Consider the following 17,448-nt stretch of genomic DNA (forward strand, 5'->3'; position numbering starts at 1 on the left):
TTGTCTGTGGGCAGAGGGTGTAAAGATTAACATAATTCAGCTAATAAGTGTGAGTAATATTCACACAGTGACGCGTGGCATAGGAACGGCCCTGCTGATGCTTATTTGTATCTCATTATGGATGTAAAGTACTGAGTGGGTGTGTGGGGGGTCAGATGTGTGGGTGTGCTTCTATGGAAGGGGGTCACAAAAATCACAGAACAGAATCATAAAAATGAGTGTTGTGAAAAAGGAGAATGAAAACACCATCTTTATGGACTGATTGTATCTACCCCGCGCGGGGATACACAGACTAGAGGACAAAGAGAGAGAATCCAAAGGCGTTTTACAGCTCTTATCGTCCAGCTCCATGTAGGATGTTGGGGAAAGGCAATAAATACAGTATGTGAGAATGTTCCGTTAAAAAGCACATTCTTACTGTTTAAGTACATGGATATATAGTATATATCCCTGGAATCATGTGCTGAAAATCTGTTTCTGCTCCAGAAAGTTCCTATTATAAATAGACTCTATTTGAAGCTACCAGGGAAGCTCTCTCTCATGATTGATTAGTATGGCCTGACGACCATTAAAAAGTCATTTAAAAGATGGATAGGGACCACATCTCCAAATAAAAACCACTTTATACCTGATGAAGTGCTGAACAAACTCTCCTTCAAAGACATTTACTGATTACTGTCCTACAGTATAATATGTGAGTGTGTGTGTCTGTGTGTGTGTGTGTGTTAGAGAGTGTGTATATTCTGAAAGTATAACAGCAGAGTAATCAGACACAGAGCATTCTCGGCAGATGTGACCTGTCATGATTAAAAATCACACCTTTGTTGAACAGAGGCGTCAACGAATACAAATGGTCACTGTCGATGTCTACCAAGCCATACTACCTGACCAGACATGCATATGCATAGCACACACAGAGATTGAAATCTGATTGCACACGGTGCAATACTGGGTCTGGAGTCTTATCATGTGAAACAGAACTGTGCGTGTGCAATTGCTGCCCTTTCCCTTTAACTGGGAGCTCAGCCGAGGAACTACGCTCTGGGACTCATGCATAAACATGAGCTGGCCTTTCAGCTCTCTCCTCACATAACCAATCTAAATCTAAATGAGCCCCCACCTCCCCCCCCCCCCCCCACCCCCACATCACAGATACACCAGCAGGCAATGATATTACCTTCCCCCCCTCCACACCCCCCTCCCATCCCCCCACCAACCCCCAGCGTCACATATACACCAGCAGGCAATAATTTCACGCCATCCCTCAAGCCCACCCCCTGTACCCCCCTTTTTGCCGCAGCCCCACCAGCTGCAGAGTACTCATTTGATTAAGAGGGGGAGGGGGGGGGGATCACTTTATCAGGGTGACTTCCCAAGATGGCTATCAGCCACATGACCATCTCTGTCCCTCTGCCCCCTCCACACATTCACTTTGCTTTTGTTCTCAGTTCAGTCAAGAGCCTCACCATTCTCTCCAAATCCCCCCCCCCCCCCCCCCCCCCCCCTCGAACAACCAACAAGGCCCCATGCTCGTATCCCCCCTCTCTGTAGTACTATCCGCACAGGCTCCTACCAGCTAGCAGGGTCCTCACTGGGGCTGAGAGATAACGGGCTGGCGATCCGGGAGGAGATGAGACAGACGTTCACGGATGACTAGTGTGCATCTCCGTGTGCGAGGACTCCTTCCACATGTGACTGACCTGCACCTGCACCGAGCCCCCGTGGGGCTTTCCACTCCAGAGATGTGAAGGATGAAAATGTCTCTCTCTCTCTTAAATGTGCTGCATGGTGCAATTTTCATCAGCTCGGGCAGGGTCGTAAAACACACCATCATCATCAGCGGCAGGAGCAGTAGTGTAATTCATCCGAGGTCGTTAATATTCATCATATCATTTAGTCACAAAAGAAACTCATCTGGCTGAATGTCACACACGTAATTAATGAAGTGACCCCAGAGGTCAGGGATCCATTCACCAAACGCCTTACACACATCAGCGAGTTACACACACACACACACACACACACACACAGGCTTCACACACACACACACACACACACACACATGCACGCACGACCAGTTTACCCTTAAATCAAAAGACACACAAAGCCACATATAAGAGCGGTCACATAAGCGCACAGAAAATCCTGGCGTGCACCCTCCCACAAACACGAGTCCCTCTGCCTCTCAGACACAGATAGATGAAGCAGACATGCACCAAACCAGACTTTATTTAGCTCTGTGGCATAGGGGGGGAGGGGAGAAGCACACACCAGTGGGGTACGGGGAGGAGGGGAAACACACTAAACCACGGGAGCAAGACATAGGGACAGGTGCACATCACAGGTATCTTTTTGGTCATCATCACTATGGCAACAACATCTCCAGAAAAAAGAAAATCATAGTTAATAGCTGGGTCTACATTAGTATAACAGAGACTCTTCATCTAGAGGACCCAATATTTACATCTTACAGTCACTAAGACCCCCGGGAATGCAGATGAAAAGGAAATAGAAAATAATTTGTATACAAAAACTGTCTTGTGGTATTTGGAATGCACATTTCTGTACAGAAGTAAGATCATTGGTATTGTAGTAAACATTGGTTTGTTAAGGAGCAAAAACAGAACAGAGTCAGTCAGTCAACAACCTTTGGAAGGCTAGCTGTGGTGCCAGACCAGCTCTGCATTCTGCTCGTACCCCATGGCTGTCTGTTTGGGCCTCCAGCATGGAGACGTGGAAGCTACAACACATGGACAGCAGCCTAGTGGAAGGAGGAGGGCCGGACTTGGTCAAACCTGTCACAGCAGTGACTATGCAGTTTCTAATCTGCTGCTTCAACACAAGTTATCCTGAAAACTGGAAGCATCTTTCTCCGACAAACAAACAGGTCTTTTGACGAGCTCGAACACATTTCTACCACAGGACAGATGGCATAACTGCAGGTTTGACTAAGTTGAGGCCTACCAGAACAGAAGGGCAGGTTATTGACAGTGTCACAGGTATATTACTACAGTTTGTCGTCATTAAAGCCTAGTGGTAAAGCCAACAGAGCATGCATCTCTCTACAGTATCAGTATTAACTACAGTACATTAGCAGCAAACTGGACTTCCTTATTAAGGGCTGAATCGCAACACTATGGTAGAGAAAAAGTTTGAAAAAATTACATTAATATTAGGGAGGTAAAACCGCTATTTTACAGACCTTAATGGCTCTTGAGGGGGTTTGGCTGGGTGGGGTCTGGCTGTGGGTTTAGGTTTTGGTCTGGGGTCTGGGTTGGGGGGGTTTTGGTTACACAGTCTCCAGTGTGCTTATTGAGAGGCATTAACAGTAGCTCAGATACAGGGACTCCAGCCTTCACCAGAAACAGCAGTACATCATCAAGTAAACAATAGCTTTCTTGTAGGTCGTATGCACCTATATGGTTAAAGTATTATTACGTCTTTGGATCTTGTCTTAAAGCATTAATTATTGTATTAGCTACAGTATTATTGTTATCATTATTACAGTCATTATAATACTGGCAACAGATGACAGAGAAGGAGAGAGAAATAAAAGATAGAGGGAGAGAGAAGTTTTAAATGCACATAAACATCAATAACATCCAAAGTTTTTCTGAGAGGCAAGTCTGTCTGTGGAGACAGTAGAAAAACGCCCAATGTTCAAAACATCCAAGTCTTGAGTCAAGCATACAAAAGCTAAATACTGTACATTAACCCCTCGTCACACCGTGGAATCCATTCAGTTCATCACTTTTCATGTAACAACCCATTTCTCAGAGGTCCAAAGCCCTGATCTCTGGCATGCGGAGGTGGTTCTGCAGAGGTAATAGAACTTGCGTAGTCTAAGGACTCGTCACATCTCAGCTGTTTAAAGAATAGAAGGCTGTATATTATTAGGACCACATACTTGTGACAGAGATCAGGTGAGCTGTTGACCTGAGAATAGAAGACATTACACTAAATCACATTACATCAGTAAGCCATTGGTAGTCAAACAGGAGTAACAGGCAAACCCTTGCCTAGACATATCATAAAGCTGTCATCATATTCAGACTCGAAGGATCATTGAAGCATGACAGTTAATCTCAATAAGATCTATAACAAGAAACAAATACGAAATACACACAATTTTGGGTCGAGTTTGGTTAAAGTTTCAATGTATATGGTTGAGTGCTTTAAAAAAATAGCTTGCCCTGTACAAGACAAACTGGCCTTTGCTTTCTGTGCTATTTGGGTTGGGAGGATCGACTGAAGGAACAGACAGTGTACATGTACAGTAGAAGACTTATCATTGGCTTGAGAGGGCGGAGCTGCATTTAAGCACCATGACAGTCTATTGGTGCTCGGCTATGCCAGCTTGAGCTCTCACCCAATCACTGGACAGACATATGCGCTGCAGCTTGATATTAATAAACCAGCATGTTGAAAAACAATCCTCGGACATGTACAATTTTGGTTACGAGCTTTGGAATTGGAGTCAGTCTTTACAAAAGCTCTTTGTGAATACATCAGTCCATTTTCAAGGTTCTTTTTCTTTAACTGCTTTGCTTTTCTCAAGTTTTGACTCTTGGGAGTTCTCTTTTTTTTCTTTAAAACAATGTCAAATATTTACATTAAAATCTCTTTGACAATCTCTTTGACAGCCTTTGCGGGGACTGCTCCTAAATGCTACACAGCAACCTGACAATGCCGTCTTTGAAAAGGGGGGTGGAGGGTGGGGGAGGGAAGGAAAGGGGGGGTTGAAGGGAGAGTGGGAAGTCTGCCATGCAGACGAAGAGGTAGAGAGGATGGCTTGGGGCTAGCGGAGCGAGGTCAAACACTGGTACAATGGTCTTTGGCCTCGGAGGCATCCGGTCGGTCGGTTTGGTTGAACAGCGGAGTTGGCAAGGTGGCGGGGTAGGGAGAGGGCTGGTGACAATGGTACTTGGTAGGGGAGTTGGACTGGGCTGGCACATTCTCCATTAGGTTTTGGAAAAAGGAGGTGGGGGGGGGGGGGGGGGGGAGAGAGAGTTGGGAAAGTGCCTGCTGCTGGCTCAAAGCGCTTCTCTTTGGGCCTCTGGGGTTTTGTGTCTTTGGGGTGCTGAGGATGGAGGTTTGGCAGCATGGATGGAGGTCGCTCCCACTGGCTGGGGGGGAGGGGGGGGGGGTTAGGAGGGACAGCCTTGTTCGTCTGGGGCAGCGATGCACCCTACCTAGGCTCTGTCTCTCTCCCCAGCCCGGGCAGTCAGCTCCATCTGATCCCTCTCTCCTGTGGCCGGCTCGTTGCTCAGGCTCCGGGCCCTCTTCTCCTTGGCACGGGCATTTTGGAACCACACCTGGAGGAGAGGGATGCTTACAATAAACATTGGCTGTACTTCTATGGCGATCACAGTCAAGGACTATCCCCCCCACCCCACCCCACCCCCCCAAAAAAAATTGTTTCAACGGTTTCTATTTTCATAGGATAACCATTCTCTCAACCAATGTCGTTACGGGAGTGGACCCTCACCTGGACCACTCTGCGTGCCAGGCCCAGGTCCTGGCCCAGGGCCTCACACTCCAGTCTGCTGGGCGTGCGGTGGTTCCTGTAGAAGGCCCGGAGCTGGAGCACCTGGAGGTGGCTCATGTGGGTCCTCTGGCGCTGCTGCTGGTTCTGGTGGTGGTGCCGCTGGGCCGGCTTGTCCCCCCAGGCGGAAGTGGCCGCACCCGAGGCCTCGGGACTCGGGGAGGCGGGGTCCGCCAGGCTGGAGCCCTCCTCACAGCCGTACTCCTCCTCCGCCCCCTCGTCCACCTCCTCCTCATCTTCGTCGTCGCCCTCTTGGTTGTTCAGGTCAAAGGCTAGAGAGTCAGAGGTCAGGGCTGCATTGCCAGACTCTTGATCTCTGGTGTTGGTGAGGGCCCCAGAGCTGGGGGGAAGAAAGGGCGACATGGAAGAACACTGCCTTTCCCTGTAGGCGTAGCTAGACAGATCCCCAAAGTTACCCAGGGGCGCAGCACCCATGGGCAGGCTGTATCCAACCCTCTCGGCCTCTGCCCCGTGACGTGACCTTATGTGGGCGTCCAAGGCACTCCTGACCTTGAAGAGAGCCCTGCAGAAGGGGCAGCGGAGGTGGTTGTGACTCAAAACTCAGCCCCGCACCAGCACCTAGAGACCGGAACTGGCCCTTCCTCTCTCTGGCTCGGGTGTTCTGGAACCACACCTGTACAGAGGCAAACACACAAACGCCTTCATTTTCCCCACGCTGCATGTTGTCATAGAAATAACACCCATGCAGCGCATCGAAACATGAGACTGATAAGACTTGTAGATACCACGACATAAGACTGGAAGTCTCTATTCTACGTAGGCGGGAGTTAGCGTGAGTGCAGCTACCTGAACCACGCGTCTCCCCAGGCCCACGTCGCGGGCTATGCCCTCCAGGACCCCCCGGGTGGGGGTTGGAGTCCAGGCTGTAGCGCTGGTACAGCACCTCCAGCTGCTCGGGAGTGATGGTGGTCCTCTGGCGCTTGTCCCTCCTCTGCTCTTCGTCCCGCTCCCTCGAACCCGCCTCGCACCCCTGTCGGACCTCCGGCGCCACTTTGGAACCTTGCTTGGGCGAGGGAAGCGAGGGGTGGGACAGGTTGGCGAGGGCGTGGGTGCCGTGCGCGAGGTTGGCATGCGCGTTGCTCATGTGAGACATCATGTGGTGCGTGTGGCCGGGGTGCATCTGGGACATGGCCCCTGAGAGCAGTTGGCTGGTCAGAAGGTTTTGACTGGGGTGGAGCAGCATGTAGGGCAGGGGAGGACGGTCGCTGAAGCCCGGGTGGAGGAGCTGGACCTGGGACTGGGCTGCCAGGAGGTGCCTGGTCTGGTGCTCCTGCCACAGCTGGAAGGAGGGCAGGGATGTAGGGCAGAGAGAGCACTGGAACTGGGGCTGGGCTTGTGCCTTGGTCTGGGGTTGGGCCTTGGACTGTGGCGGGTGGGAATCTGTGGGAGACCCTGGAGGGGGGAAAAACTTGGCTGGGGCTGGTGGGGGAGAGTGGGGGCTAACTGGGGCTGGAGCAGGGATGGACCTCTGTAGAGCTGCAGGGCTGGACTGAGACCCAGAGTGGGAGGTGGTGCTTGGCTTCTGGGGAGAGAAGTCGGAGCCGAGCTGAGGAGTCTTTGGGTGTTTTTCGGACGGGGTCTCTCTTCTCTGTGACCGGATCTCCGAGTCTAGGGCCTCACCCTCCACCTCTCGGGTCTTCTCAGCTGTAGATGGGGTTTTGAAATCCGCATCTCCGGGAAGGCTCGACTCCACTTCGTCTCGAGTGCATTCCTTGTCAGTGTGGGGAGGGTGAGGTGTGGCGTGGGGGTCAACGGGAATAGGAGTGATACCGGGGGAGTCAGAGTGGGCGTAGTACTCGTAGGCGAGGTCCATCGAGTTCTCGTTCTGGCTGTCGCACTGGCCTTCGTCATCGTCGTCGCTCTGGTCCCGCTTGCGTGGGCGGCCTCTCTGGCTGTTGGTGCCGTCTCCACGGTTCCTGTTCGCCCCCTCTTCGGGTCGTTCCTCTCTCCCTCCGTCGCTCCCCCTCTCCTGGGTTTTGCGGGCTCTCTGCCGGGCGTTTTGGAACCACACGACGATGACCCTGTTGGGGAGGGAGAGCAGCGCGGAGAGCCTGTCGTACTCCTCCTCTCTGGGGTAGGGGCTGGCCTCAAACACCCCCTGCAGGGTTTCCAGCTGCTGCTCAGTGAAGCGAGTGCGAGAGGACCGGCGGCTCCTGTGGTGCTCCCCCCTGGGGGTCTCCTGTCTCTGGGGCTGGGAGGGGTGTTGGGCTGCGGGGGCTGGAGACTGGGACAGTGGGGGTTCTGACTGAGAAAGAGCCGGTGGTTCCTCTCGGGTCTTCTCCAGGGGAGTGGTGGGGGGGTTGCTGAAGTTGTAGGGCGAGTCCTTGTCACGCTGGCGCTCCTTGAACAGGGTGTTGCGGAACCAGTGTTTGATGACTTTGTGAGGGAGGCTGGACAGGGCGGCCATCTTGTTGATCTGTTCGTCACTGGGCAGGCTGCTGATGTTGAAGTGCTGCCTCAGGACGTTTAACTGCTCCTCCGAGATACGCGTCCGCGCCCTTTTATTTTGGCCTGACAGTCCTGGGCTCAGCTGGGGTTGTTGACCTAGCAGCGCAGGGCTGAGTTGGGGTTGTTGTCCCAGCAACGCTGGACTTAGCTGGGGTTGTTGCCCTAGCAACACAGGGCTGAGCTGAGATTGGTAGAACTTGGTGAGGTCAGAGTTCAGGCCAGGGTCCATGGTGGAGAGCATGGCCTGGGACTGGAGTGCCATGGACTGCATCATAGCAGGGGAGAGCAGAGGGAGGTCTATGGGGAAGGGCATAGGGGGTATGGGGAGACTGGGTAAGGGGAGGAGGGGTAGAGGTATGGAAGCTTTGGGCTGGGGTGCAGGTGGAGAGGAGTCTGGAGAAGGGGTGCTCGGGACCGCGGCCTCCTGCTGGGGAGAGCTTTCTGGGTGGGAAGGTGATGGAGGAGGAGAGGGTGTGGCTGGCGCAGGAGCTGGAGTTAGGGCTTTGGCTGGAGATGGGGTGGAGGCTGGGGCAGGGTGTGACAGGGGCTTGGGTGGGGATGCGGCCGTCTCCGGGTCTGGAGTTGGACTTGCGGCAGGGGCAGCCTTCTCCACAGACATGGTGTGTGTGAGCGGGTAGAGACGGTCATACTTGATTCTGTACTGCCTGGAAAAGCTTTCCAGCATAGTTGGAGGCAGAAGCAGCTTGTGCACATACTCCTGGTGGCTCTTTAGCACCAGGAAATCCGAGAAAAGCTTCCCACATTCTCCACACTCCCTCTCCTCCAGACATCCTTTCACCTCGCCGTTCTCCGCTTCCTTCCCGCTCTCCTCCGGGCAACGTTCCGTCTCTCCGTTTTCCAGTTTGCCGTTCCTCAAGTCGCCCTCCGACTGTCGCTCCAGCCGTATGTTCTCACAGTCCTCCTGCCCCCCGGCTTGTGGCTGTTCAGGAGTCCTCTGCGTGCCCTGGGTGTACTGCAGGACCAGCTCATAGCCGAAGCTCCCCAACAGAGCTCTGAAGGCCCCTCCACTCACAGCAGCATAGGGCACCCTGGGAGGAGGACAGCTCGAGTCACCGCGGCTGACCGAGGAGCCAAGATGGCCGACACGTGCCTCTCCCTCCTCTGGCTCTCTCTCAGTCTTGACTTTCACTCCTTCTTCGCCCTCTTCCCCTGGGCTCGGTGCTCCGTGTCTCTGGTCCGTGCAGGAGTAGCCGTCTGCTGCTTCACATGGGGGCTCCTGAGGACGTTCGGTTGGGTTCGGGGCAGGGCTATCTCTCTTGGCTTCACCACAAGGCTGCTCCGAGTCCGGGGAGGGGGCAGAGGCAGTCTGCCTCGTCTCCGGGCCTTTAGGGGTGAAATCTGGGCTGAGATTCAGCTCGCCAGAGAGGTAGAAGGGCAGAAGCAGCTGCTGCTGCAGTGAGAGGAGGCTGTCTGGACTGATGCTGAAGTGCTGCTTCATGAGTGCCTCTGGGCCCAGGGAGAAATGCTGGAGCAGGGCTGGGTTGAAGAGCTGGGACTGGAGCAGGCTGGTGTGCTGCTGGAGCTGGGCCTGAGCCTGCGCTAGCTGCTGCTGCTGCTGCAGCAACATCAACGTCTGCTGGCCTCTGGTCGCTAGCAGGTCTGCTACTCTCCTCTTGGCATGGAGACTCTCCGTTTGACCTGAGAGCTTCCCGTGGCTGTCACACCGTGAGCTGAGGCCTGCTGGGGAGGACAGGGAGGGGCTCGCTGGGCCGAGCCCCCTGGAAGACTCTTCTCCTCCCCTGGGCAGGGGGCTAGAGGCTGCGGCCCGGGCCGAGGGTGGAGCAGGGGTTTGGGCTGAGGACTGCGGCGCCTGGGTCTGGGCTGCACGGGCACGGGACTGGTGGAGGACCGAGCGGAGGTGAATGTCCAGGGTGGAGCTCTGGCTGTAACCCACCCCGCACACCTTACAGCGGTAAGGTCTGGGGTCGGCGCCGCGAGGAGCATCGGTCTGCAGCGGGCCAGAGTCCTGCTGGGCCCGCCTGGCCCGGTGGAGGTGGGAGACGGAGTTGTAGTGGACCAGGAGGATGGTTTTCTGGGTGAACGACTCGGAACACACGGAGCACTTGTAGGGCCGGGTGGGGTCCATGTAGCGCTCCATGGTGGAACTGGAGCTCCTACGAGGAGGAAGGCTGTGGCTGGGTTCCGACCCGCTCTCCTCCTGCTGTGGTGCTACCGGACCTGGCTCGCTCGCACCCAGACCGGGCTTTCCTGCCAGCTCTAGAGGACGGTCCTCTTTCTCCACTTCATCCTCCATCGTTTCGTCCCCTCCGCCCTCCCTATTCGGCTCCACGGTCCTCTCCCCACTCATCCCCTCTCCTCCGTCTTCCAGGGCGTCGTCCTCGCCTTCGTCCTGAGCAGTGGCAGGGGGTTGGAGTGAGGCTGTACTCTTCCCCTGGTCTGCCTGGCCTCTCTCCAGGAGGGCGTTCTGCCCGAGGGCCGCCTCCTGTGGGGTGTGTGTGTTGTTCAGGTGCCTCTGAAGGGCTTCTTGGCTGCGGCACTGCCTGGAGCAGAGGGGGCACTCTGTCGCCGCCCTCATGGCGTGGTACTGCCAGTGCACCTGGAGCTTCTCCCGGGTGGGGAACGCCAGGCTGCACTTGCTGCAACGGAACTTGTAGCCGTGGCGATCGGACAGGGCGAGGTCGCCGGGCGGGGAGGGGGGCGAGTGGGGGAGGAGGGGGCTAAGGGACTGAGCGTGGCCGTTGGGGGTGTCAGGTTCGGCTGAGAGCTGTTCCTCGAGCGGGGGGGTGAGGAGGGCCGGCACATGTTGAGGTGTGGTCGAGTTTCGTTCAGGATCCTCCATTAACGTGCCTGGAACACACAATAATAACAGGAGAGTTTTACAGTATTCCAAAATAATACATTTAACTAAGCCATTAAATAATAGAAATTCTAACAAAAACTAAAATAATGTTGTCAAGTAGAACCGCTAACCATTCTTTTGTAGGGAAGAGTCCTTGGTGCTGGGGGCGTTCTGAGGGTTCTGTTGTTGTGGATCCGGTTCTGGGAGGAAGGGACCCTCTGGCTGCTCAGACGATGGTAACACCTGGAGAACAAACGGTCGGAGACGTTAAATGTCAATCTGAATCGGTCCTGGTCACCTCTCTCCCTCACGTGCCAATCAAAAACACCATGATGAAAATACGGTTTCATTTCAGTTGTGTTATTTTATATATGGAGGCCTAATTGGAATAAATTGTATTTAAATGGGTGGACACTGTAATTCTGCTTTTTTATGATAATTCTAATAAATTGTAATTGTACTAAATGAGAGATGCTTCTTCTGATTCTGGATCCTTGTACAATATGTGAAAGCACCTAGTGAGAGTGTATGAATATATGGATGCAATACCAAGAACCTGCGTGTATGGAGGCCAATATTTATAGGTGCATGAGGTATAACTCTGCCCTTGAGCTCTAACGATGCCCTCTAAAAAACCCAGGGGGTTTAATAAAACTTTATTGAACTATGAAATAATGAATTCTGAAGAAATAAATGATCTGTTCTTATAGGAACAGCCAGTTTTCCGGTTCCAAAGCACTAAACACATATAAACCAGAGAAGCTAGCCTGAGGAGAGGTACAGACAGCTAAGACAGGGATTTACATGACAAGAGTATTCTTGGCATAACAGCTTTATAAGAGACAGAAGCGACACACACCACACAGACACACATGGCCGTTGCAGAGAGACTGAAGGTCAGGTTTAATCTAGAGAGCGTAATTGGAAAGCAAGGTACATAATGGCCATCATCACCTCAGTCTGAATTAATGAACCTCAATTACTATTAGAGAGAGAGGGGAGAGGGGGAAAGAGAAGGTGCATAAGAAAAAGAGAATGAGACAGCAAGGGGAGATGGAAAGGGAGGGAGGGGTAAGACCAAGAAAGGGAGAGAGAAAAAGATGAGGGGGGGGACGCAGGGGAGGCAACCTGGAGAGGGGAAGGGAGGGGTTAAGAACAAGAGGGAGAGAGGGCAAGCGACAGCAAGCAAGCGGGCGGTGGGGGGGGGGCAGTGCAAGCGGAGGGAGGGATGAGAGTCAAAAGAGGGGGAGGGGAGGGGCAAGAGTAAAAAGGGTGAAAAGAAGGAGGCAGTGAAGTGGAGGCAGAGGCAGAGCGAGACAAAGGCCACTTAGCATACGGGCTAGCGAGATAGAACTCGGTGATGTGGATAGATGACCACTCTTTGTTTCCTGGAGAGACACAGGCGAAAATCACGGGGCCCATTTTAGCTTGACTGCACTTCTGCTAATAGAGGGGCTACTTAAACATGCATTATAAAAGCACTGCCTTTCTCCCACTCAAGCGCACTCACATCCCCTGGCAAACCGTTTCTCGGATATTTATATATTTAATACAATGCATACACATATACACGTCCTCAATGCTCAACGGCTTCAAAGGCGACAGTGTGTAGCTGCTTAAACATGCGCTACCTTCTTCTCTAGTGCTTTCTTAATGTAATTGTCTCTGTGTATCTAACAATACCCCACCCCCCATCCTTCCTGCCTGTCTGTCTTTAATAACACACACACACACACACACACTGACCGTGCTGATGAGCTTATCCACGCAGTCCTGGGCCACACTGTGGAGGTGTGTGAGGTGGTGTCTCAAGTGTGTGTGTGCTAACTTGACCTGGCACAGAGGACACTGGACAAGCTGAGGAGAAAAAGAGAGAGTGAAGGTGGTGTGGGGGTGTCAATCATCCAACTCATGCAAGGCCTCGAGCCCATACACATTTCCAGCACTCCTGCATGGTTCGCTCTAGAGGAAAGTCGTCTGTTACAAAAGGAATGAGTTTCTCTAAAGAAGCCACTAACCTGCTGGTGGGCAGTGTGCTGGTGTGTTCGGGGGCGCTTCGATAGAAGGGGGCTCTCCATCTCTTCCGACCCAGGGGACGGACGCTTAGCTGGGGGCCTCGAGTCTCTCCTCTCCCCATCCTCTCCACTGGTATCATCTACAAAGTGACAACACATTCAGAAGTCTGTACAAGCCAGGGGAAAGGAGCCACTTCAGTCGAATAAATGGAGTAAGGGGTTTTAACCGTTGACGTGCCTGTTAAGAGAACGTTATTGTGGCAGGTCTTTCAGTGGCAGGATCCATCTTACCTGTCTCTTTAGTGGCCCATCTCTCCCCCCAGGTGTCCGTGTCTTTGGTTTTGTCGGATAGACAGTTGGAGTCCTCACTGGAATCTTCCAGATCATTAAAATCTCCTGAGGGGAAAAAAAAAGAAGAGGAACCTAATGTTATAGAACAAGTCTTGGTGACACAGAACACTAGTCTGACATCGAGTCTCACTCTTCTGACTCACTTTAAACTAGATAATAGGCCTCAATGAGACAGCACTCTCTTTTACTGACACTATTGATCAGGCATTGATTCTCTATTAGAAGCCTGTCTCGGGTCGAAAGGAGTTAATACAGACTTGACACAGATCACTTAATCCAGATTAAATCGAGACAGAGTAGGATTTAAGGAAAGTTGTCTGATGGGTGAATTTGCATCCGATCCATAATCACAGCCTTGTGTACAATATTACAGTTTAAAAACACTGACATATTTGGGGTGGGTTTTATAGCTTCAACGGATACAAAAATCAGCTCAATTGTGATAGGTTTACGGCAAGAATTGATCCCGCTTTGTTCATTAGTATCCACTGATCTTATTGGCCCATTGATTAACAGGTGCTAGTTGACTGTTTTCAGAGGTGATTGGGGATGTAACAAGGATGTATATTGACTAATCAATTGATGCAATCAATATTTGACCAACATGGCCCGTTTCTCCGCTCTCTCTCCATGTCCCAGCTCTGATCTGCCTGGCTTAGCGTGGGGGAGGCTGGGGGAGGCTCTGGGCCCCACGGGACCCTTGTAGAAATGTGTCTCCTACAAGACTTACATCCTCATTAGTATGTGGGGGAAACCTATAAGCACAACCAGGCACACAATGCGGGCAGGATTCTCCAGCAATTCAAAATCAAAACACACTCTTCACCCAGCCCCCCCCCCCCCCCTGCACACACTTAACATGGACGTGTCCCACTGTATACCTGCATCAGGTGTAGAACACTTTCTTATGGTAAAGATGGCCGCCAGCTCCTCCCCTTCCATCAGACCTCCCTCCGTGGGGGGCAGCCGCCCCAGGAGCCCCTCCTTCTGCTGGTGAGCGGCAGAGTGGGTGTGTCTGGTCAGATGGAGCTTGGAGGGGGAGGAGAAGTTACAGGGCAGACAGTGGAGGAGCCAGGAGCCTTCCTCTACAGCACTGTCATACTTATGCAGAAACTACAGGGAGGAGGAGAGAACGGGATACACAGGCCTCGTTAACATGCGGAGCACCTAGCTGACACGTGGAGCAAAAGTGGCAACGACAAAATTAGCCGAACAATGTTATCTCATTTTTACACTTCCAGTCGCTAACAAAATAACGACTATAGAGTTCTAAACCTAATGTTGGGCCTTCTTCTGGGGTTAGCATGTGAAGGGTTAGCATATGAATGTGCTCCTAGAGCATAAAACACCAGAACTACGTTACACAGACTCGAGCGCTCATGCTACAGCCCCTGGCAGTCAGTGGGTGGATGTGTGTACTGACCTTGTATACTCGCTGACTGGCCTCATGGTGGGAGCCGAGGCAATGCGCCCGGAGTTTTTCCACGCTATTAGTCACATGGTCACACAGGTTACACCTCAGCTGGACGGGGTTTCCCTTGGCAACCAGGTTGGCCTCCTCCTGGCTGGTGGCTCCGCCCTCTCGGATGTGAGCAGCTAGCTGGTACCTGCTGCGGTGTCTGTCTGTCTGGCAGTGCAGGCTGAAGTTAGCCCTGAGAGGGGTGGTGTAGCCACACAGCCTGCAGTGGCAGCCTCCAGCCACTAGGGAGCACCACTCAGACTGGGGCAGAGAGCGAGGGGCGCTCAGGTGCTGCTCCACCGCCTCCATGCGGTCAGAAGAGAAGCAGAAACACACCAGGCACTGGAACACGGCTTGGGAGAGGGCAGGGGTGGGGGAGAGGGACGGGGGAGGAGGAGGGGAGGGGGAGGGGGACGGAGAGGGGGTGAGGGTGGATCCTAGGGTGGCCGGAAGTTCTGGTACTTGTTGACTGCTCAGCCGCATGGTCAGCGAGAGCTCTCCACCTAGGACACACACACACACACACACACACAGGACAAGAGGAAACATATGAAGTGTCAGTGCACAACTAAAAGGATTTTATCTAACACCTTCTAAAATAGTTTGAGTTATTTGTGCGTGTGTGTCCCTCACCTGTGCCATTTAGGTGTTTGAGCTGAGTTAGCTGGGGAGTCAGACTCCTGCAGTGGGACAAGTAGTAGCCTCTCTGGAGACGCATCATGTTGTGTGTGTGTTTCTCGCTAGTGGTGTGTATGCGCAGGTTCCGGGCAATGCTGGTCTCGTAGTCACACACGTCACACCGCCACCTCTTGCCCGCGGAGTGCGTGGGTGCAGGTGTTGTGTGCTTGGCAGGCGGCGTCGCAGTGTGGTGCAGGTGTTTGAACGCCTGCTCTTCGGCTGTGTAACTGTTGGACGGGCCACAGTTGTGCGGCGTCTGTTCCGCCTGTGTGAGCGTGTGACCATTGGTGTGTCCTCCCGCTTGAACATTATTGAGGTGCTTGTCTGACTGCATGTGGATGCTGAGGTTGCCTTTAGATGAGGTAGCGTAGTCACATACCTCACAGCGGAAGGGCTTGTACCCGCAGGCGTACGTCTCCCCTCGGGCTAGGCGAGGATGGGACTGCCCACTGCTACAAAACAAACACACGTCCCTGTTCCCGCCACACACACACTTCCCCTCGGGCCCGCCACACACGCACTGCCCCTCCGTCTCGGGGTGTTTCTCCTTCATGTGGGCCTGCAAGGTCTGCTGGGATTTGTAGTGCCAGTTGCATTTGGGGCACTTGAGCGTCTTGCAGGAGTTGCGGGAGTGCATCAACGTCATGTGGCTGCTGAGTGAATTGGGAGAAAGGTCTTGCTGGAGGTTTTGAAGGACAGCGTCTTCCCTTTCTTTGTTTCTCTCCTCGTCGACCTCGCTCTCACTCGGGCTGTCGTTTGGTTCTGGAGCTTTGGCACCGTCTCCATTGGCAATGGAAGTCTGAGTAACACCTGCCGCCCTGCCTTCCTCAGCATACATACTGGTAGACTCAGGAACCATGAGGGGGAAAGCGAGGGCAGACTGCTGGGATTTAAAGCTCTGAGGAAACCCTGGAGTACAGCCCTGATCTCCCCTCAGAGCGTCTCTCAACTCTGCCTGGCTCAGCGGGGACGGGGAGGAGGAAGTATACGTGAAGTGCTTTGGAGAGGTGGAGGGAGAGGGGGAGAGCTTTGGAGAGGTGGAGGGAGAGAGCTTTGGAGAGGTGGAGGGAGAGGGGGAGAGCTCTGGAGCGATAAAAAGAGAAGGGCGGGGCTTTGGAGAAGTCGGTATTTTGCTGTAGTGTGTACCGTTGGCCATTACAGTGCTGGAGGAAGAGCTGTGCTGGCTCTGTTGAGGTAATAAAGAACATTTGGATTTGGTTTGGCTTTGGTTTGAGATGGCCTCCTCTTGCTTCTCCTCGTCTTCCCCTCCGTCTCTGCTGCCACGGGGCTCTACACACACCGCCTCCTCTCCCTCATCTGCAAACACTTCCTCCTTATCCGTCTCTTTCTCCTCCTCATCCGGGCTCTGTCCACCCCCTCGTTTGTGTCCACCTCCCTCGGTCAGCTCTCCTCCCTGGGTCTCCTCTCTGGCCTCGGACCCCTCTGCGCCCCCCAGCTCTGGCTCCGGCTCAGGCCGGGTCAGGGGCTCTTTGGCAGGGGCCGAGGCTGAGGTACGAGAGGACCACCCCACGTCAAGACTCGCCGCCGGGCTCAGGGGAGGAGAGGCCGTCTTTCCCTCCTCGCCTTCCCCTCTCCCTCCACCCCCTCCTCCCTCACAGCTGTCCATTCCAGAGCCTACAGCTGACTGTCATCACTTCTCCACCTGGAGGGGAGAGGCGGGGAGGGAAAAGACAGGAAGGACAGAATCAAGCAGATGACATTACACAACAGTCTCATAGCGGAATATTGATCGGGGTCTATGAGTAGTATCAGTTTAGCTCAGTCTTCACAGGGCACACCACACAACGCCTGGCTACCGAGGGCCTTAGCACTTTAATAGGAAAATCAATAGTCTGAGCGCTAAACTAAGTAGAGGAATGCTGGTAAAGGTTACGCCGGCGGTCTGTGGTACTCCAAAGGGATATGGATGGATTGAACCAAGCATAGAGCGCTCTCTCTCTCGCTCTCTCTCTGTTAAGGCTGGAAATACCTTTCTCACTATGCTTGGAAAGGAGAGAACACCGAGCAACCTTATCCATCTTAGGACAGCCAAGTCAGCAGAATAGCATGTGCGTTACAGGACACCCGTAAGCGACATGAGCAACCCATC

The 17,448-nt window shown here is 53.3% G+C and overlaps 1 protein-coding gene across 1 annotated transcript; it reads right to left on the reverse strand.

The window, feature by feature from the left end:
• Positions 1-5,057: 5,057 nt before the first annotated feature.
• On the reverse strand, positions 5,058-16,965 carry LOC136941803 (zinc finger homeobox protein 3-like). Its single transcript, XM_067234405.1, is given in 12 exon segments — positions 5,058-5,315; positions 5,489-6,103; positions 6,105-6,179; positions 6,353-6,415; positions 6,417-10,843; positions 10,967-11,078; positions 12,582-12,692; positions 12,854-12,990; positions 13,142-13,246; positions 14,083-14,314; positions 14,625-15,163; positions 15,294-16,965. Coding segments are annotated over 12 exon segments (8,211 nt in total). The 3' UTR covers positions 5,058-5,192.
• Between the last annotated feature and the right edge of the window lie 483 nt (positions 16,966-17,448).

This window comes from Osmerus mordax, chromosome 4 (assembly GCF_038355195.1).
Source record: "Osmerus mordax isolate fOsmMor3 chromosome 4, fOsmMor3.pri, whole genome shotgun sequence".
Classification (NCBI taxonomy): domain Eukaryota; kingdom Metazoa; phylum Chordata; class Actinopteri; order Osmeriformes; family Osmeridae; genus Osmerus; species Osmerus mordax.